The sequence below is a fragment of the Malaclemys terrapin genome, chromosome 22, assembly GCF_027887155.1.
Source record: "Malaclemys terrapin pileata isolate rMalTer1 chromosome 22, rMalTer1.hap1, whole genome shotgun sequence".
NCBI classification, from domain to species: Eukaryota; Metazoa; Chordata; order Testudines; family Emydidae; genus Malaclemys; species Malaclemys terrapin.
This window is the reverse complement of record NC_071526.1, coordinates 9405748-9427380: the sequence shown is the minus strand read 5'-3', so window position 1 is coordinate 9427380 and position 21633 is coordinate 9405748. Positions and strand designations below refer to the sequence as shown.

The 21633-nt window shown below is 62.4% G+C and overlaps 1 protein-coding gene across 4 annotated transcripts in view; it reads right to left on the bottom strand.

The window, feature by feature from the left end:
- The window catches only part of AHDC1 (AT-hook DNA binding motif containing 1), a 113573-nt gene that overhangs the window by 6840 nt on the left and 85100 nt on the right, over nucleotides 1-21633 (bottom strand). For 3 of the 4 annotated variants that reach the window (XM_054011913.1, XM_054011911.1, XM_054011910.1), the window contains 4 exons: nucleotides 15072-15240; nucleotides 9342-9379; nucleotides 3584-8665; nucleotides 941-1595 (listed from right to left, as the gene is read on the bottom strand). In XM_054011913.1, coding sequence (XP_053867888.1) covers nucleotides 3627-8665; nucleotides 9342-9379; nucleotides 15072-15240 — 5246 coding nt within the window. In that variant the 3' untranslated portion in view covers nucleotides 941-1595; nucleotides 3584-3626. The remainder of the gene's footprint in view (nucleotides 1-940; nucleotides 1596-3583; nucleotides 8666-9341; nucleotides 9380-15071; nucleotides 15241-21633) is intronic. The other variant, XM_054011914.1, reaches the window with a different exon arrangement.

Sequence of the window (21633 nt, the reverse complement as noted above, 5' to 3'; positions counted from 1 at the left end):
TTTAGGCGCCCCCAACCACTAGGCGCCCTAGGCGGCTGCGAAGTTTGCCTAAATGGTTGCACCGGCCCCGACGGGGAACATTTCACGTGCCCTGCTGGGGGCGAAGGCTGTTCAACCTCCCCAAGCAGGGATGGTAAGTGCAGATCATGGCCCAGTCAGGCCATGCTGAAATCTGGGCACCTGCAGGTGTGCTAGGATCGTCCATCTCATCAGCCCCACGGCAGTTGAGGGGGTGATGGGAGAGGAGAGCTAGGGGGAAGGAGACGGTGTAATGGGGAAGAGCAGAGCGAGAGGAAACCAGGGCAGCTCAGATCCGGTCTCAAGCAAGGCCAGACCCTGCCCAGCTGCCGTGACGCCCACAAGCGTGAGCGAGGGGAGAATCTAGCTCCTAGTTCCATGAGTGAGACACGAACACAGACCTGGGGAGCGCGTGGGCGGCAGCGTCCCTTCCTCACTGTCCACAAACTGCACTGGGGCTCACGCCAAACCTCAGGAGCCTGTTGACTGATCTCGGCGGGCTGTGGTGCTGGGACCCCCTCTGCCGCACAACGGGGTGTCTGGCTTGTCCCCCAGCCCAGGAAGGACTAACACCACGCCGGAGTCTGCACGGGCCCTTCTTCCAAGGCACAGCTTTATTCTTCCACTACAAAACTCATGGAGTAACTCAACCAGCAGCCTTCCCCTGATCCACACTGGCGGCGGGACGCAGAGACCTTCCCCTTCCCACCCACAGCTTAGCTCCCCCATCAATGGAGCCCTCTGCAGTAATCACCAACCTGAGCCGACTCTGATAATGGCACAGAGCGGCTGAGTCCAGCCCCCCCAAGATTCATCAGGGAAGGGGACGACCCCTAACACCCACCCACAGCAGCTCCTGGAAGCAGGTCTGGGGGGCAGAAAAGACATAGCAGGGGAGGGGAGGTCCTGCTCAGTTACTTACCAGGCAATAGGTGTGTCTCCATCCACTGGCGGAGTTTTTAATATATATATATTTGGCTCTCCGGAAAAAAAAAAAAAATCAAGCTACAAAAATACCCCCAAAACCAAACACACTGGGGAACAAAAAATAAAAGAAACCCTCCAAAACAGCAAACGTGGCGGAAGAGGGGACGTAGCCAAGTCCTCAGTCGGCATCCGTGAGTTTTTCCTTCGAGTTCACAGATCTCATTTATTTTTGTAGCAAAACCAATCAAACCAACCAACAAAAAATCCCAGCCCCCCCCAGCCCCTCCCGTCGCCGTCCCGAGTTGTGTTCCGCTGTCAGCTCACACGCATGCAGGCGGGGGCGGGAAGGAGGCGGCTGCTGTCCGATTGTCTTTCTGCTAGAGGCTGTGGAGCGGGAGGTGTGTGTTGGGGGGGGACACGACAACACGGCTTGGTCCAAAAATCACAGCCACGTTGTTCAGAGACGGAGCGAGTTCTTATTTTTTAAAAAAAACAGGGGGCTTCTCTCTTCCTCTTCTCCGCTTTCTTTCTTTCTTTTTTTTTCTTTTTTCTCTTTTTTTTTTAGAAAAGCAAACAAACAAACAGTTCTCGATCTCAGTTAAATACAGAACTTGAAAAGTGTTCCAGAAAAAGTGCTGGCTAAATTAGCTCTGAAAAAGAAAGAGACAGAACAGGAGGGTGAGAAACGGACACGACAAACACATTACGGTCACCCCTAGATGGCTCAGTAGAGATCACACCCCCACTGTGCTCGGTGCTGTACAGACACGTAGTGAGACACAGCCCCTGCTCCAAAGAGCTTCCAGTTTTAATAGTAACCCAGACAACAGGCCCGATTCTTGTTTAAACCAAGGCCCTTGCACACGGCGTTGGGAGCGTAAAGAGGCTGTAAAGTCCATGGGAATGTGAATTGCTCTTCCGGAGCAGCATAAAGAGGCCAGGGTGCAAATGAGAATCAGGCTCACGGGGTGGGAGAAATGAAAGCCGAAGAGCCCCGTTTTATGCCCAGAGAGACCGGGGCAATGAAATAAGTGGCCTGTTTTGCAAACGAGCTCAGAACTCTTTGGAAAATCTGGCTCCAAGCGGCACGCTGAGCGCTGGGCATTTCGGGAGATCCGGGCCTTATTCACGTGCTAAATGGGAGCTAAGTGACATGCCCAAGGCCACCCAGGGGGTCCGTGGCAGAGCCAGCTCTCCTGGGGCCCACAAAGACAGACCTTCCCCTCTCGCTCTGGCTTTCCCCTGGCTTCAGTGGAGTTACTCCTGAGTTACACCTGCATGTGTGTGGGGAGAGATGAGGCGTCTCCCTGGTCCAAATCATCTCACTCCCCTGAGAGGGGAGATCCCAGCCCACACACCGTCCAAATCTTACCCTCAGTTAGTTTATACCCAGGAAGAGCAATTGAAGCCAATGGGCCTTCTGCACCAACCTGGGCCATACCCCTTGCCATCGTGGGCCCTGCCCATCAAGTCTATATAGTCTGCTTCAAGGCTATTTGCTGGATTCCACTTACTGGTCAATAACCTCCCATGTCCTGCCTCTGGCCGATCTATTGACAAACCGTCCCCGTCAATGCCCCACTTGCAATGCTCTGCATGGGAAGCAATGCCCTCCTGCCCCTGCAGCCGTCAGGAAGGGAGAGGCCGGATGACCTCTGTTGTGAATAGGGGATGGAGCACAGTCTGGGTGCGAACAGACTCGCTGGGAAAGGGATCAAATAGGCCTGGGGGGGTGGGGGGGGATAGGGAGTTCTGCAAGCCCTCAGTGGCTTGGTGCCATGGAAACCCTGGGCCTGGGCTGCAGCTTGGACCACTGCTGGGGCAAATCCTGTGTCTGGAGATGTAGCGGGAGCAGGTGCAGAGCGGGGCAGGGCTCTCCTCACTGCCGTGGCCTCGACTCGACAGTCATCACACACTGCAAACAAACCCACAGTCCCTCCTCGCCACCCAAGCTATAGAGCCAGCGAGGGTATCTGGCTCCTGACAGCACCCTGGCTTCAAGTTTGGGGAGCAGGATTTCCCGCGGAAGAGAACCCCACCGCAGCCGGAAGGGTGTCCTGGGGCTCGCGCTTAGCCACTGGCTGGCAAATCCAGGGGGGCAGGATGCCCAGGTCCCACTTACAGAAAGGTGAGAGCGGCCCAAGAAGCAGCCAGTTATGTTCTGAAACCTCTATGGCACCGTCATGCTGGCTACACAGTCCTCTCCCTGCACCCTGACCCTCCAGGGACCGGTCTCCTCTACATACTGCAGCTAGACGCCCAGAGACACTAGCATCACCTCCCCAGTTGGGTAACGTGAGAGCTCCTGTGCACGCGTGTGGGCAGAAACGTGAGCACGGGAGATGCACCGGTTCCCCTCTGGGCATTCTCGCGGGACCCCAAGCCTGGCACCTGAGCCTTGCTGGGGGATCCGCTCCCCAGCGCGAGCTGAGCTCACACCCTCTACCCATCAATTCATTGCCCCCGCCTTGTCCCGGGGGGCTTCCCCCTCCATTCCTTCCCTCGATCCTTGCCCCCTCCCGCTTTACCCTCCAAGATTAACCATGCCCTCCCAACGTGGCGGCCCAGGCCTGCGTCCCTGGGTGTTAGGGGCCAAGCTCGGTGCCTCCCCTCCCCCCGAGTCCCCCCCAGAACGTACCCTGTAACAAAACCTCGTTGTCCGGTTGGCACTTTAGATGACACTACAATGAGGTGACTGTAAAAGTGTCCTCGGGGTGTTGCTCTACCATTGGACCCAAAAACCCGCTCTTCTGGGCCGCGGCCATGATCGGATGCCCTTGGGGCGGGAAGCTCGGGTACCTGTAGTTGTCCTGCAGCTGCAGCATAGAGTCTCTCGGTACTGGGGAGATATTCAAGTCATTCATTAAGGGGCAAGCGTACGCCCCCCGGTGGTGAGCCCGGGCCATCTCGAGGGGCTCCTTCTCGCCCTTGGAGGGGTTGCTCAGGTGGGGGTTGAGGCAGGAGGCGTCAGCCCTCCCCATGAAGTCCACCAGCAGGCTGGCCCCGGGTTTGTTTTCGTAGGGGGGGCTCCTGGTGCTGGAGTTGGGGGAGTACCAGTAGCTGGGGTTTTTGCAGCTGGGGGAGTCGTAGAGGGGCTGAGGCATGGGGAGGTCTCGGCAGGCCATGTGCGCGGGGTGAGCCAGGCCGCTCCCCGGCATGCTGTGCTTGAGTGATTCGCAGGCCGGCAGCTTGCGGATGTCGCTCGGCCGCAGGTCCTCCTTGAAGGCCAGGGTCGGGGAGCAGTTGGGCGAGAAGACTTTCTGCAAGCTGGCTTCGAACACCGTCTGCTGGGCCGGGGCGGCCAGCTGGTGCGGCAGGGCGGGGAAGTGTTTGCTCTCCAAGTCCGTCTGGCCCAGGCCGGGGGAATCGCTCTGAAAGCCTTGGACGAAGGTCCCGTCGGAAGGGGTGGAGGGGTTCATGGAGTAGGGCCCAGCGTAGTCGCCCGGCTCTCGCTCGCCGAGCCCGAAGCCCCGGGACTGGGAGGGGAGCGGGGACATGCTGCTGTCGCCGCTGTAATAATCCAGCCCCAAGTCCGTGCTCTCTTGAAACAGCGCGTTGACCTGCTGGGCTTTGGTGGGGAACTTGGCCTTCCCCGTGCCCCGCTCCTTCTTGGAGGCGCAGGCCCCCCGGGAGCCCCGCGGTTGCCTGGGCCCCGTGCTTCTCTTGGAGGGATACACCGAGGAGGAGGAGGAAGAGGAGGAGAAGTTCAGATGGGAGGCGTCAAACATGTCCACCTTCTTCCGCCTTCCCCGCCCGGGCTTGGAGCTGCTTTGGAACAGGACGCTCTGATTCCAGTTGTAACCCGGGGCCGAGGAGGCCTCGTTCCAGTCCATCATGAGCTTCTCCAGGCTGGACAGGCTGGACTGGCCTTCGCTGGACGAGGCCTCGCTGTTGGCCCGCCTGTACCCGGCCGGCTGATTGAACTGGGTGCTGTCGGAGGAGGACTCAGAGAAGGTCTCCGAGACTGTTTGCTGCTTGGCCTTCTGGGGGGTGTAGTTGGAGATGTCCAGGATGACGTTGGGTTCATTGATGTGGCACTCGAAGCCCGGGTTATAGAGCTGGCTGAAGGCCTCGGAGCTCCAGTCCAGCCCACCATAGCCTTGTCGGAAAGTCCACTGGGCAGCGCTGGGGAACTGTCGGCAGTTCTCGGACGAGGGCTGGAAAGAAGCCGAACCTTTGGGGACCATGTAGCCGCCGGGGGACACGGTGCTGGCTCGGCTGTCGCACCTTAGGGGCGTGTGCGAGGAGCTGGAGAACTGGCCCGGCTCGGAGCTGGTGAAGAAGGAGGCCTTGCTGAGCGGCAAGCTAGGCCCCACCGTCTGCTGGGCATAGCCGGCGCTGTGGGCGCTGCTGGGGGACGAAGGGAGGCTGTTCCCACTGCCATAGGCGAAGCTGCAGTCCTTGTTGCTGGGACAGTCTTGGGCAGCGGGGTACTGCTTTCCTGGCTGGAACACGCTGGAGGGCGTCACGCTCTGCCCCGAGCCGTAGCTGCCGTACTGGGCGTAGCTGGCGGTGGCGGTGGGGTGAGTGGTGGGCGACCTGGAGACGGCCGAGGGCGGCACCAGCTTCTGGAAAGCGTCGGCCCCGCGGCAATCCGAGGCGGCCTGGGAGACCCCGTAGCCGGCTGCCCGGCTGTGGGAGAAGGACTGCCGGCTCGGCATGACCGCGTGGAAGGGTGCCTCGGTGGTGGCGGCGGCAGGGGGCGTGACTTTGGCGCTCCTGCCTGAGTAGGAGGCCAGGCCCCGCTGGCTGGGCATGGTGTTGGGCGGGGCTGTGTAGGTGGCTGAGGACTTTCGTGACTCGGACCGCGAGGCCGACAGGGCAAAGTCCAGCAGGTCTGAGGAGTCGTCCGAGTCCAACAGTGAGCGGAAGTAGCCAGTGAAGAGGTTGTGCCTCTCCTGGTTGACCTCCGTCTGGGAGGATGGGTTGCTCCCGGTGAAGAAGCCGGCCCGGCTGGAAGAGCTGGACTCCAGCGCCGAGGAGTGGAACGCCCGGGACTCTGCCCCTTGGTAGCTGCAATTCCTGCTCGCCTGGCTGGAGAGGTGGCCGTGGTGGGGCGCCCATGGGCTCCCCTTGTCCCCGGCCCACTCCGAGGTGCCGTCACTGAAGTTCTGGCTGGGGTTCTGCTCTGGAAAGAGAACCCCGTTCTTGCGAGCTCGCCTCTTCCGCTTGGGCTTCCCCACGGGATCCGGCTCTGGCCGGCCCCTCTTGCGCGGGTGGACGGGGTCGGCGTGCACGGCCGCGGGGGCCTTCTTCTTTTTCCCGATGCCCTCGAAGAAATCGCTGAAGGAACAGCGGGACGAGCGGGCGGCGTGGCCCCCTCCCCGGCCACCAAAGCCGCCCGCCTTGCCCCCGCGCCGGCGGAAGCCCTGCACCCTGTGCAGGAAGTGGGAGATGCTCTGCGTATCGGGGGCCTGGTGGATGGACTCGGGCTCGCTGGGGGTCCAGCAGCGTGGTGGGGAGCAGCGCCCTGAGCACTGGCTCTGCCGGTTCAGGAAGGCCAACTTGGCCAGCACATCCGAGTAGTCGGCCTTGCTGTCGTTGGTGTCGGCGATGTAGGAGGGCTGGGGCGAGGCCAGTTTCTGCTTCCTCCTCCGCCTCTTCTTCACCTCCGGGGTGGGCTCCTTGGGCTTGCCTGGCCCCAGCAGCAGGTTTTTGGGGGGCCGCCCCCGTTTGCGCTTCAGGATGATGGGCATCTCCCCCGGGGGGAAGACCACCACCACATTGCGGCCATTGTTCTTCATCTTCAGCAGCGGGGTGGGCTCCATGGACGTGCGGGCCGTCAGCTCCTTGCCCTCCACGCTCAGGTTGCTGCTGAGGGAGGAGACCTTGTAGGTGGTCTTGTTCCTCCGCCCCAAGGAGACGGGGATCTTGGCCATCTTCACCACCATCTTGCGCACCCCGCGGCATTTGCCCTTCTTAGCCTGCAGGGCTGCCTTCTGGACGTCGTCGGCCTCCGGGATGGGAGCTGCCAACAGGATGGATACGCTGGGCTCGGCCGGCCCCGTCGCTACCTCTGCTGGCACGGCCAGGGGAAGGACTCGGCTCTCGGCAGACACCTCCGCCCTCCGGCCCCGCCCCGCCCGCCGCCGGCGACCGAGCATCTTTGGTTTGTCTGTTCTGCGCAGTGCGTATTTCCGGTGGTCGTCCCCGCCCCGCCCCGCGCCCCGCCCCGCGCAGGAGCCCCGCTTCATCACCTCCCCCAGACGGCAGCTACCGAGGCGGGGCTGGAGCGCATGGGACCCCAGGGGCTCGGCTACCAGGAGCTGGGGCTGCGGCTCCAGCAACTTGGGCAGGGGCCCTAGAGACGGAGGGTCCAGTAACTGGGCCTCGGGATCGAGCAGCTGGGCTTGGGAGTCTAAGAGCTGCGGGTCCAGTGATTCGGGCAGAGTGTCCAGGCCCTGGAGTCCCAGAGGCTCCGACAGGGGCTCCAGGGCCTGGAGCTCCAGAGACTCCGACAAGGGCTCTAGAGACTGGAGCTCCAGAGACTCCGACAAGGGCTCTAAAGACTGGAGCCCCAGCGACTCTGGCAGCGGCTCTAGACTCTGCAGCTCCAGAGACTCGGGCAGGGGCTCCAGAGTCTGGGCATCTAGGAGCCGAGGCTGGGACTCGAGAGATTGAGAATCTAGTAACTGGGACTGGGAATCGAGCTCCTGGGCTGATAGCAACTGGGGCTGGGGCTCCAGAGATTGAGTCTCCAGCAACTGGGCCCCTGGACAGCCCAGCGAGGCCAGTTCGCTCAGTATATCTGCGTCAGCCAGCTCAGAGTAATCCGTGGTGTCTGGCTCGGAGCAGCTGGCTTCGTCTGGGTTGCTGGGTGGCTTCAAGGCCGGGGCAGCGCTGCTCTGGCATCCTGGCAGCTGGGGACTTTCCCTGCCCCCCTCCATCTCCTCCTCAGAGAGGGCAGAGTGAGTCTGCCGGAGCGGCTCGGGTTTGGCGTTGCACTGTCCCACCCTCTCCTCCGGGCTGCGAATGCTGTTGGCCAGCGTGGCCGAGGAGAAGAAGCTGTACTGGAGATCTCGGTCCCCGGTGCTGGCCGGCGTCCGGCTCTCCTCGCCGGGGGCCGGGTGGTTGGTGAGCCGCAGGCTGCCGCAGTCCAGGTGGACGCCGCTGTTCTTCAGGTCCTCGGAGAGCCGGTTGAGGTCCTTCATGATGTCGATCAGCTGCACCACCGGGTGGAGGTTGATTCGCCCGTTACCGCACTTGCTCTTCAGCAGCGAGACGATGTTGTCGACGTTGCAGCGGCCGGAGGCCAACGTCGCATTGGAGAAGGTCTTGGGGGCGCGGTCGTGGATGGCTGTCTCATCCAGGCCCCCCACCAGGATCCGGGGGTCGCTGGCGCAGCCCAGAGCGTTGGCCGAGGAGAAGTCCTCTCCCTTGGTGGGACCAAGGGCGTGGAGGCTCTGGCTCCTGTCAGCCGGGTCCCCATGGAGCAGCGAGCTGGACTGGTGCTCCCGGCCCAGCGCCGGGCAGGAACCCTCAGGGAAGCTCAGCACGCTGCAGGATAAGGCCTTCTCTGCCGGGCACGCTGCCGGCCTCTGCCCAGGATGCCCTGCCTGGTAGAACTTGGGCTCGCGGACGTAGTCAGGTGAGCTGCGGATGGCACCAGACGTCACCACTGGGCCTGGGGGCTTCACACGCATCCTGAACTCCTCCTCCCCCGGGTGCCTCTTGGTGGAACAGTTGCTGACATGGGTGTCGGGGAAGCCGATGCATGGACCTGAAACGGGCACAGAAGCAAAGTCAGGCTCTTAATGCAGGGCAGGGCAGCGCTGGGCCAGCTAGCTTGGCACCCTGCGGACTTCCAAGGGAGGGGTGAATGCTCCATAAAGCATGGTACAGCGATGTCTCCTGGGGAGGGCTGGAAGGGACGGGCCCGGTACACCTGGACTGTCCCTGCCGGTGTTTGTCCAAGCTGTTCTTAAAACCCTTCAAAAACGGGGAGTCCACAAGCACCCTAAGGATCTTGCTCCAGAGAGGAACCCGCCAGGAGCCGGAAAGCGTCTCCTGCTAGCTAAGCTAGAGCCCATCACAAACACCCTCCATCCCTCTCCAACACAGAAGCCACAGCCGATGCCCGCTAGCAAAATCCGCCCCCCCCCCCAGCGGAAGCCTGCCAGGGCTGGACCCCTACCCCGCTCTATGGCAGCATCCCAGGAATCCCTGGGGCCCCCTTGCTCACAGAGCTCCCTGCCCCAGCCCCGGTACGGGGTCAGAACTGAAAGCCCCTCTGGGGAGAGCCCACCCACGGGGGCAGGGGAACGGGAGCTGCTGGGAATTGTTTACAGGGGTGAGGCCGTCGATGCCCAAACTGCCCCCCAGCCAGTCCTGCGGCGGCCCCACAGCCCCCCTTGCACGGCCCAGGCTGGGTGAAAGGCCCCAGGAATGGCACTTACCCTCGGCCTTGCTGCTCCGGCTGTTACACTTGAGTTCTCTGCAAAGGGAAGAGAAGAGGCGTTTAGCCCGGAGAGCAGGGCCGTCTCTGCACAGCCTGGAGCTTAGATTCAGCTCAGAGACCCCAGCCCTGTGTCTGCAGCCCCCACCCCCATGACTCCTCTCCCTCACCCTGGGCTGGGGCAGACTCTGGACGGCTAACTCACTCCGAGCTCCCCCGGCTGGCACGGCCTGCCGATTTCTAATGTGCCCATCACCGTGGTATTGGGGCCACGGTAAGAATTCCACAGCAGGGGCCGCTCCCATGGAAACCAGCGGGGGTTGCATGCGCCTATGGCATGGGCTGCATTTGGCCCAAAGCTCTGGCACCAAGGCAAGGATTGAAGGCATCTCGCTAACCCTTTCATTCGATGCAGGCTGAGCCCTGGCTGGCCCCCAAGGGGGAAGTGCCCTTCTGCTGCGATCGGGCAGGGTAAAACCAACACCGGAGCATGGCATTTGGGGCTCCGTCTGCTCCTTTCAAACACAGGTAATGCACCTGCCCTGTGCCTGGCCTCGCACGCCTGAGCTACGGGCTGGGCCTCGCACGCCTGAGCTACGGGCAGGGGATCTGCCTCGGGCCTCGCACGTCTGAGCTACGGGCTGGGCCTTGCACGCCTGAGCTATGGGCTGGGCCTTGCACGCCTGAGCTACGGGCTGGGCCTCGCACGCCTGAGCTACGGGCTGGGCCTCGCACGCCTGAGCTACGGGCAGGGGATCTGCCTCGGGCCTCGCACGTCTGAGCTACGGGCTGGGCCTTGCACGCCTGAGCTATGGGCTGGGCCTTGCACGCCTGAGCTACGGGCAGGGGATCTGCCTCGGGCCTCGCACGTCTGAGCTACGGGCTGGGCCTTGCACGTCTGAGCTACGGGCTGGGCCTCGCACGCCTGAGCTACGGGCTGGGGATCTGCCTTGGGCCTCGCACGTCTGAGCTACGGGCTGGGCCTCGCACGCCTGAGCTACAGGCTGGGCCTTGCACGCCTGAGCTATGGGCTGGGCCTTGCACGCCTGAGCTACGGGCTGGGGATCTGCCTTGGGCCTCGCACGCCTGAGCTACGGGCTGGGCCTTGCACGCCTGAGCTACGGGCTGGGGATCTGCCTTGGGCCTTGCACGCCTGAGCTACGGGCTAGGCCTTCTACGCCTGAGCTACAGGCTGGGCCTTGCACACCTGAGCTATGGGCTGGGCCTTGCACGCCTGAGCTACGGGCAGGGGATATGCCCCAGGCCTCGCACGCCTGAGCTATGGGCTGGGGATCTGCCTTGGGCTTTGCACACCTGAGCTACAGGCTGGGCCTTGCACGCCTGAGCTACGGGCTGGGGATCTGCCCTGGGCCTTGCACACCTGAGCTACAGGCTGGGCCTTGCACGCCTGAGCTATGGGCTGGGGATCTGCCTTGGGCTTTGCACACCTGAGCTACAGGCTGGGCCTTGCACGCCTGAGCTACGGGCTGGGGATCTGCCCTGGGCCTCGCACGCCTGAGCTATGGGCTGGGCCTTGCACGCCTGAGCTACGGGCTGGGGATCTGCCCTGGGCCTCGCATGCCTGAGCTACGGACTGGGCCTCGCACGCCTGAGCTATGGGCTGGGCCTCGCACACCTGAGCTACGGGCTGGGGATCTGCCCTGGGCCTCGCATGCCTGAGCTACGGACTGGGCCTCGCACGCCTGAGCTATGGGCTGGGCCTCGCACACCTGAGCTACGGGCTGGGAATCTGCTCTGGGCCTCGCACACCTGCCCTTAGGCTGGGGATCTGCCCGGCCCTTGCAGCCTGTCCCATGGGCCGGGATGCTGCCCCTGGACTTTGTACACCTGCTCCACAGTCCCTGGACCTTCTGCACATTTTCCAGCCTGCTCCTTCAGCCTCCTGGTCCCTTTGCACCAGACGGAGAGTGCCAAGCAGCCCACACCAAGGGAAAGGGCTTTGCGGACGTACCACCGCTAGGTGTCCCCTGTGAGCTACGGATCCTCCTCCAAGTGTTGATGCATATTAACCAGCTAAGCCTGTGCACTCCTGGATTCCTTCCCCACTGCCCCCTCCCCTTCCCCGCCAGCAGAGCTACTCCCACCTACTGCTTAAAGTTTGCAACCTGCGCTCCTTGTGGCCTGAGAGAAAGCCCCTTTGTATTCCCCTTTGTGCCCGGCCAGCCAGCCCTTTCCTTCCACCCAGTCGCCTGGAGAAGCAAGCACCTGGCACTGAGGTTTGGAAATGGATCCATTACAGCCTGGCCGTTCCCACCCCCCGTCCCGGGTCTGCAAGGAAGGAAGGGGACGGGAGAAAGAAAAGTTCTTTGTTCCCAGCGTTTCCCGAGGATGGATGGGCCCGGAGCAGAGACGCCCCAGGCCCCAGCTCCCCCGCGCCCCACGGGCAGTGAGGGGCTCTTCAGGGAACCTGGCTTCATTCTTCCTTCCAGAGCAGAGAGGGCCGGGGTCTGGCTCCTGGCGATCAGGCTGGGGACCCTCGTCAGCAGCCCGAGGCGAGGAGAGAGACCCCCATGTAATGTCCCCCACCTTGATGGGCAGCTCATCTTGCAATGGGGGGCGCTCATCCCAGCACCGAGCAAATCTCCACCCCCGCACACCCATCAGTTGTCCCCTCTGGATGGCAGGAACCCAGCCCCCCTCACAGAGCCAAGCTCTTCGTGGGGGGTGACGCCGTTCCTTGAAGAACTGTACGTAGCTGCTTCGGGGTTCTCCCGTCGCTGTGGTCAATCCAGCTCCCCGAGAGGCAGTCGCTAGGTGAACGGAAGATCCCTTCCACCCGCCCAGCCATGTCAGGGCCACCGCGCTACGTCTCACAGGGCGTGGGATTTTTTGCAGCCCGGTCGCCCTGCGTTTTAGCTGTGCGACCAGGCCCGCTACTTGGAGCCGTATGCTGCTAGGACCGATAGCACCTAGAGAAGCGGGAGGCTCCCCCGTTCGGCCCAGTGGGGCGCGAACGCCAGCACTATTAAACAGGCAGCAAACACCCCCCGTGCAGCAGGGGGGCTGGGGTGGGACCCAGCAAGGACGCAGGCTGCTCTCAGACTGGGCCCAGCTGTTCCGGCCTTGTGGCTTGAAACAGGCTAAATAACGAGGAGCTGCTGGCTTCCCCTCACCCCCCGGGCCCCCATGAGGCAGGAGTCTTCCCCCACTCCCGCCAGCAGCAATTTGCACGACAGCAGGAGAGGGGGAGGGGTTGGTCCACCCCTCCCCCACCCTTGCCACAGGGTAAATCAGGGAGGGGCGGGCATGGGAGGGCACTCAGCATCCTTCCCCAGAGGCTGGAACTCCAAAGGAGGCTAGGACACCCGAGGGTCAACTTCTGCCCCCTCCCGCCAGGCCTCGTCCCCCTTTGCACCCCTCCTTCTCGCTCCCTGTTTAGCATTCCTCCCCCGCCCCACCTTACTGCCCCCTCCCCAGCTTTCACCCGGGGTTTTCAATGGCTCCTGTCCTGCTCCGAATCCCTCCCACCCCCGAAGCCCCTCCGCCCCCGGCGCCGCTCATGGAAAGTTGCTGCAGCAGGAAGTGACCTCAGCTTTTTGGCAGGCCCTGCTGGGCACTGCCGTGTGCTAGGCGCGGCCCTGAGCCCGGCCGGGCGCTGCGCCATCCAGCACCCTCTGCAGGCCGGGACAGAAGGCCCCCCGTCTCCACCCCGCCTGCCCCAGCTCGGCCATTTCAGCCCCACCACGTGTCCCTCCTTTTCCAGCGTCGTCCGCCCCACGGACCGGCTCAAGATCCTGGCTTCTGGGGCCTGCCTTTCACACACCGGCAGGGGCCCTGGCTCTCCTTCCTCTCCCGCCCCCTCCCCCTGAGAACACCCGGTGCTTAGGGCTGCCGTTTCCAGGCAACGCTTGGCCAGATGTGGAGTGAGAAGGGTCAGGATCCCATGAAAAAGCACCAGCGCCAGCAGGGATCAAACGCAGCGGCGCTGTCGTTATGTGCGGGGCGGGAGGAGAGGCGGGGCGGGCCAGTGGCTGCAGCAGGGGGGGACGGGTACACCAGGACTGTGGGCCAGTCGCTTCACTGCCCCGTGCCTCAATTTCCCCTCTGGGTTAATGATACTGACCAGCCTCCCTGGGGCCGAACTGCCAGGGACAGAGGACGCAGTGCCGGGCGGTGGGGAAGCTCCAGATATTTGGCCCTGTCTCTCCCCTGCACGGGCGCAGAGAGGGGCACTGGCAGACGTGGCTGGGGTGAGTGGGTTATTTCATTGCACTTAGAAAACAGGCTGCCTGCCCGGGCAAGTCGCCACGGCCCAGGGTGGCTATTCACAGGCAGGTTCTCTGTGCAGCGTGCAGCCCGGGGCCTGCGCTCCCCCAGCGTGCTCAAGGGGCAGGCTCCATGGGGAGTCACTGACAGCAGCCAGGCTGGCCAGCAGAGCTGGGTTTTGGCAAAGTGCTGGGTGGGTTTTATAGCTGGTGAGGGGCAGCACTAGCTTATTATGGGCAAGCGCAAGATCTAGGCAAGCGTTCCCTACATAGCTGTGCCAGGGCCCCTCAATCCCAACCTGCAGCCCCCCCGGCCCGCCAGCCCTGGGTCACCGTTCAGCACCGAAAGATCAGACAGCCAGAAACACTGAGGTGCCCCCCCAGAACAAAATAGAGGTGGAGGTCTTGAATAGAGGTGGGCAAAGCCCAGAGCCAAGCATTTGTCCCCTCCAAGCTGGGCATTCTGATGAACGGAGCTGGCTCCAAACCCAGGCTGATGAGGGTTTGCAGACCTGACCCCTCACTGCCCGTCCTCAGTCCGGAGTGCCAGGCTAGGGCGAAGTGCCCAGGTGCTACCACCCCCTTCGCTCACCGCCCACCCCAGGCCAGCTGCAGCAGAGAGTGAGACGCTCGCCGCGGGGCTAAGGCAGGTGCTCCAGGGGAGGCAGCGCTGGCAGGCCCAGCCCGGATTCAGCTGCTGGGGGTGGGGGGAGAAACACAAAGGCCCCATTCAACCCTGGGCACAGCCCGTCTGCAGCACGCCTGCTCAGCCGAAGGGGCAGAGGAGAGACAGGCAGCACAATCCACCCGCATGGCTGCCCCAGAACAGGCGTGAATCAGAGCCACAGGCCCAATTTCAGATGGCCCCGGCCTCCAGTGCTCTGGGAAAAATAAAACACAGAGCTGCTTCCCCATCCCCTATAGATAACATGGGGCTGCCCCTCATCCCCTATGATAACACAGGGCTGCTCCCCCATCCTCTATAGATAACACGGGGCTGCCCCTCATCCCCTATAGATAACATGGGGCTATCCCATCCCCTGTAGATAACACGGGGCTTCCCACCATCCTCTATAGATAACCTGGGCTGCTCCCCCATCCCTTATAGATAGCACGGGGTTGCCCCCATACCCCATACATAACACGGGGCTGCTCCAGTTCCCTATAGATAACACAGCACTCCCCACATTCCCTACAGATACCACAGGGCTGCTCCCGTCCCCTATAGATACCATGGGGTTGCCCCCATCCCATGTAGATAACACAGGGCTGCTCCTGTTCCCTATAGATAACACTGGGCTGTCCCCATCCCGTATAGATAACACGGGGTTGTCCCCATCCCCTATAGATAACACGGCCCTCCCCACATCCCCTACAGATACCACGGGGCTGCTCCCGTCCCTATAGATACCACGGGGTTGTCTCCATCCCCTACAGATACCACGGGGCTACCCCCCCGCCCCGCGCAGAGAACACGAGGCTGCCCTGTGCTCTGGACCCATTACCTTGGCCGCGAGTGCTTGCAGTGCAGATTCACTTTGAAGTTCCTCTCGCCGCCTTCCGCCTCGCTGTCGGGCTGGCGCAGCCCGGAGCCCTGGGCGCGCTGGAACCACTCGGCTGGCGGGCTGGCTCCGTTTTCCAGGCCGATGGGCTGGCAGGCGAGGGAGCTCCCATCTGCGAAAGAGCAGCACACAGGCCCGGGCGCGTGAGCTGAGGGGGAATGCAGGGTCCCGCGCTGGCAAGGGAGAACTTGGCGGTGACGGGGGTTTGTTCCAGCCACAGGTGAATGGGCCCAGAAATGCCCTTCCCGCGGGCGGAGGGGGGGCAGCGATGGCGCCTGGGGCGCAAAGGGGCAGCGGCTCTCGCCCACCCCCACCCCCCGCATGGTAGGCCCTGGGGAGGCTTATGCGAGCAGCAGCAGCAGCAGAAGAGAGCCCAGCAGGGCCCTTTGCTGAATCGTGCTCCACTCTGGCATCTTAAACACAGGCTCCCACAGGGTTATTCAGCCTGTGTGCGCGTGTGTGAGTGTGAGAGAGAGCGAGCGAGCGGGTACAGATAGCAGCACAGGCATTCACGCCTACCCATCTGTCTGCAACTGTCTGTTTGTCTAAGCCGCTTTCTCTCCCTCTCCACCCAAATGTGCCGGAGAGAACTGACAGGCTCCCTCTGGCCACCGAGTGAGGGGGGACGGCGCCTCCTTCTCCCCCCACGCCCAAGGTCACTGCTTGGGCAGCGTTCTGGACACAGACGGCTTTCCATCAGCCCGGATGGACGCACGGATGTCCACAGGGCCTCGGCCTGTCCCGGCGGCATCAGCCACAGGCCTCGTGCTGACATTTCCAGTGTATTTCCAGGGCCCAGCCATCACTCGTCAATTCGGCCCCATCCCCATCTCGCACTTTCTTGCCTTCTCTGGCTCCCGTCTGTTTGTCCGTCTGACTCAGGATCTACCAGGGCCCTGGAGGAAGTCAGCCAGGCTCTGAGCTCTGCATTAGGGCTCCCCCTGCCTGTGGGTGTGCTGCTGGGTTGTGGTTTTCGCTCTCTCTTTGTGTGTTGGTGCGGATGTGCGGGCGCTAGTGTGTGTGTGCATGCCTCTGTCTCCGTCTCTCCCAGATTGTGTCGCTCGTTCTTTGTGCGATTGTGAGTCGGTGTTATTGTGTGGCGACCAGCCCCTCCTGGGTTGTGGGCCCGCGTCTGCGTTTGTATGTGTGTCTCCGTCTCTCTTCCTCTGTATCCTTACGTGTGTGTGTGTCTCTGTATCTTTGTGTGTCTGCCGGTGCCTCTCCCATGTGTGTCTGTCTGCTCCACACACACACACACACACACACACACACACACACAGCATGATCCAGACTGTTCCCGTTGCCTGCATTAGCGTGACAACTTATCAACAAGGCAGGGAAGGAGAATTCAAACCTGTCAGTTACTCAGTCCACATCTCTCCCCCTCCCCATCCTTGGGTCTCCTGCCTGGCAGGGAAATGCAGGCAGCTCTGTCTCCAGCCCTGCAGAGAGCGGCTGCTGCTGGCCTGGGCGGTGTAGAGTTACACCAAGGGGCAATGTAAAATATGCACTAGAAAGACCGGTCTAGTCTCTCATGCAGCTGCTAATGTGCCCGGAGCTGGGAGCTGCTGGAGGAGAGGCAGGAAGCGCACAGACAACTTTCCAGAACAGCCCCCGGGGTACCAATCTCCCCCCACCCTCCCGCACATGCTGCTTTCCCTTTTAATTCAAGTGAAACGTGGAGAGACTGAAAACCAGTCAGGGACTGGGAGCCTGCCCTGCTGCCGGGACTGGGATGGGGCCAGAGCCGTATCTCGGTGAATCAAGAGCGGCTACCCCGGGTTCGGGGCAGTTACTCCAGCTTGACGCCGGTATAAATCAGGGCAGGCCGTGGCCAGGGCGATGCAAGCTCATGCCACGCACAGCCTGCGCACACCCAGTCACAAGGACACCGAGTCACCCGGCCACACCCAGGGCAACACACACGGCACACACGCACCCCGAGAGACGCGCACACACACAGCTCCAGCCAGCTTCTGCATGGGCTCCTCTCTGCCTGTAACAAGACCACACTTGCTAAGGGTTATTAAAGCCTCTTAACGACTAGGCACAGACCTGAGCAGCTGCCGAGCAGACAGAGAGGAGGCGACTCCCCCCCACTGCTGGCCCCCAAAAGGCAGAGGGGCTGGAGCACACGGCTCTGTGCTAGGCATAGGGGTGGGATATGGGGACCTGCAACATCTGACGGGTTCAGCTGCTGTTGCCGTAGGATGGGCAAGCGGGGGATGCTCACCTGGCCAGGACAGAGACTGCGGCCTCCGCCCTCCACCCCTGCTCTGGGGCTTTTCCAAATGGAGGGCTGGGGCGCAGCAGAACGCAGCCCCCTTGGCCGAGCGCAGAAAGCGGGTCCCCTGGGGCAGCGACGCGGACGTTGATGGGGCAATAGCAAGGCTTGCTCAAGCAGATAACCCTGGCAGGCTCCCGGCGAGCCTGGTGTGAACGCAGAGTAACTCCTCTGCGTTCCATGGGGGGTGACTCCGGATTCCCACCCACAACAGTGCCAGCAGGGCCTGCTGAGAACCGGAATGCGGGGGAGGGGGGCTCCAGGCCCCCAGAACAGACCTGTGACTCACTCCCCCGTGTTATATAATGGGCACCGTGCAACACAGCCTCTTGCTCCTCTCCCAGACGGCCCCGGGCACTGCCCGCCCCCAATGCCCAGAGGGAGTTGGGGGGAGGGAGGCACCTCGTCACTGCTTGTGCCTAGGGGGTGGTGAGCTCCCACCCCGACCCGCTGCCTGGCAGAGCCCAACCCCCCTCAGCTGGGGTGTGCGGCGCGCTGGCAGACACAGCCCAGAGAGGGGTGGGAGTGGGCTGGGGAGGGGGCCCCGGGGGAGGGGCCCGTTAGGCGGATGCTCTCTACACAATGTTCACTTTCACCTCCTCTGCTCCGCCTCAGGCAGCCCGCCACATGTTCTGCATTAGGCGCTCTGGACTTCACCATTCCCGGGTTGTTAGCCAGAGGGATTTTTTTCTCTCTCTCTCTCGCTGGTTACAAAACACGACTAGAGACCACACAAGAGAGAGAAGATGCATGGGGGGGGGGGGAGAGATGCATGAGGGGGGAGATGCATGGAGAAGCGGGGCGGGAGGGAGGAAGAGACACCGAAGGAGAGAGAAGAGCAATGCACGGGGTGTGTGAGAGAGAGATTGCAGGCACCTCTGTTTCCCACCTCCTGACCCCTGGAGCCTCGGGAAGATAACAGCCCTGAAGAGTGCTGACTCGCCTTTCAGAAATCCAATATCCTCCCGACTACCTGGGCTCACCAGCTCCCCCCTTCCCCCCAGCCCAGCATTAATCCTGCTGCTGAAAATCTTTAATTAGTTTAGCAGTTTCAGGCTTCCTGGTGGCAGGAAGCAGAAACGCAGACTCCGCGAGCCCTCCCCTCTCCTGGGAAGCTGTCCAGCGCCCTCTGCCCCACGCCGGAGGGATGGGGGGCACTGGGGGCTCCCTCTGAAGCTCTAATCCCCCCCCTCCACCCCGGAGGAGGTGACTCCGGGAAGGACACGGCCTCTTTCAAGGTGTTTATTTCAGTCTGGTGCTGAGCTGGGGGTGGGGGGAGCCAGCTGTGTTCAGGCCCACCTTGACCGGCTCTGAGCCCAGCAGACGGACGGGGTGGCCTGGGCCAAGCGCGGAGAGGGAGAGCTAGGACAGGGCTTGTTTGCCCCGAGGACTAGCCCCCCCCGGTCAGTGTCACAGCCCAGCCCCGCATGCCTGCACAAGGCTGATGGGGTAACGGAGAGGTGTCGCTCTGCCGCTCGCCCACCCATGCAACAGCTGCTGGCCAGCGGTGCCGCGGGGAGACTGCATTAGGCAGGGGAATGAGTGGTCATCAACCCAGCTGAAAGCCCAACCCCACCTAGTGCTGGGCGGCAGCGTCCCCTGGGGAAGGGACTTGCTCCGCACAGCCATCAGAGGAGCTAAGGGACATGAGATCCAAGTGGGAATGCCCTGCAGGACACGGATGAGCACTGGCCCTGAGGCCCGCCCGGAGACCACGGGATGGACAGACAAACAGCAGTCACCCAGCGGCTGTGCAGACTGGAGTGCTAGAGACATTTGCCGGGTCTGGACTGCGCCTGCTAATTCCTTCACTAACCAGGATGCTGCACTGAAACAGCGCCACACGCTGGCCCCCTTGGGCGCAGCCACCTGACCCTTCCCTGGCTTCCCAGTTTGCCCGGCCGATTTGTCCTTGGCTCCAGAATTATTCCCCCCTCCTAACAACCCCAGTGCCCGTCCTTGCTGGGGGGCCACTGGGGTGGCGAGACCGTAAATGTGGAGCTCTCTCAACGCCCCTCCATCGCTCACCGCTGTACCCCAAACAAAGCTGCTCCCTCCTTGTTCTTTCTGCCCCTCGGCCATTTGTAGATGGTGCTTTGTGGGCCCCCCACGCCCCCGGCAGTCACTGCTCAGCCCCCGCTGGCCCCAACCTGCTCCATCGAACAAATGTCCCGGGACCCAGGCAGGGGCTTGCCGACATGGATGGAGATCAGCAGGGTGCTGACTCCCCGGCAGGTGGGTTCAGAGGGTTTCTGTGTTTGTCCAACCTCCCCGCACTCAGCTCCTCTCCTGAGCTCTGCAGGGGGGCGGAGGAGATGATCTAATGGGCCCTTCTGGGCTTAAAAGCTACATGAGTCTAAACCGTAGGAGCACTCCCCTCTGTGGCCCTACGCAGCCCCGCCCCCCCACCCCACATCCTCCTGCCCCCTCGCACTCCTGTGGCTCCCCATCTCGCTCCCCCTGCACCCTGTGGCTGCAGTACAGACCTGCCCTTAGCGTGCTCCTGGGCCTTTCCAGAACACGTCCAAGGCCAGCATCTCCTAGCTCGGAAAGCCATCACGCCCATCCCAGTGCAAATACCACCACCGCCCCCCCCCCACCAGTGCTCACAATGGTGGGGCAGGCTCATCACCCCCCTTCCACAGCTGGGGAAATCAGGGAAGGGCCATGAGCCAAAGCAAACAGTGAGGCAAGCAGCCCAGCCCAGCCGGCCTGGATTCCCAGGCCCATGTCCCCCACGCTGACACCTCAGCAGTGGGGGGGAGCCACAGAGAAGGGCTCAGAGCAGTGAGGGGCGGAAGAGGCCTTCAACAGAGACAGGGTGGACGGGGCGGAGGAGAGGCGGGGAGGTGGAGGTCACTTGGAGAGAGGAGCAGACGGTGTGTAGCGTCCCGGGGGCAGGAGCTCAGCGGTTACCTGGGTGGGGAGGCACAGGGAGCCCCGGGGTTTCCCCAGGAAAGTCCCAACTTCAACCGATTCCCCGCACATCCAATGGGCTGCTTTATATCAAAAGAGAACAGAAGGAAGTATGCACCTGTGCCACCCACCACAGCTCTGCGCTGGGCTAGGGGAAAGAGAGCTAGAACGCTCTCCTCCCTCCCCGGCGCACCCCCACAACCGGGGGTTCTGTTTCGTTTAATTCCAGACACAAAGTGCAGATGAAAAATGCCCGGGCCGGGGCTGGCCAGGTCCGAACCCCGCCCCGGGCCGCAGGGCTGTGAAGAGAAACAAATTCACATTCTCAGTGTAATAGGGAAACTGAAACGCCAAAAGAAAAACCCAGAATCACCTTCCTCGGGGCAGTCAGTCCCGGTTCCGACACTGATGCCCAGGAAGAATCTGGCCCCATGGCCGCCTCTGTCCCTCTCCTGTCCGTGCCCATTTCTGTTCCCGCTCCATTCCTCAACTGCCTTCGCTTGCCATCTGGTGCAAGAGCCTTCTCCTGTGCAGCTTGTCACGGAGTATTGGGGGACTCAGGGCCCTGCACCCCCGGCTTCCTGCGATTCACCATGACTCTCAGCCAGCCAGTAAAGCAGAAGGTTTATTTGGATGACAGGAATACAGTCCAAGACAGGTCTTGCAGGCACAGACAACAGGGCCCCCCTCAGTTAGGTCCAGCTTGGGGTCCCAGGGCATGCCAGCCCACCCCCCTTTGGGGGGTCAGAGCCATCTCTGCCTCCCAGCCATCTCTCCAGCCTGCCTCCAGCACTCCACTTTCAGCGACCCCTCCCACAGCCTTTGTTCAGTTTCCCGGGCCCCGGAGTCACCTGACCTCCAACCCCCTCCTGGGTTCTCATGTTACAAGCTCAGGTATGTTCCCTCGGGCCGACTCCCATCCTCCGATGCAGACCATCCTAGTCACACTCCCCTGTCAGCATTCCCACACCCCAGCAAGAACAGTCCCAGTTCGTCACATCTCTCCCCCCTTCGAGACCGAACTGAGCGGGGTCACTTTAGCCAGTGACCTGGGGAAGTTCGAACCTACCCCCGTTCCCATGGATGCCCCCGCATCCCTCCAGTTCCTTGGTGGGAATTACACCAGGCCCCTTCAGTTTCACGCCCCCCCTTAGGTCGGGGTGCTTGATGGCACTCGCGGTTCGCATGTGGGAAGGTTTATGCGGCCTGTGCCCTTTTCCCACCCCCATACCTCTGGGGTTCCAACTGGGCTGTGGTCTTCTCCCAGCGCTCCAGTCTGGAGGTCTGTGCTTTGGGCTCTCTTGG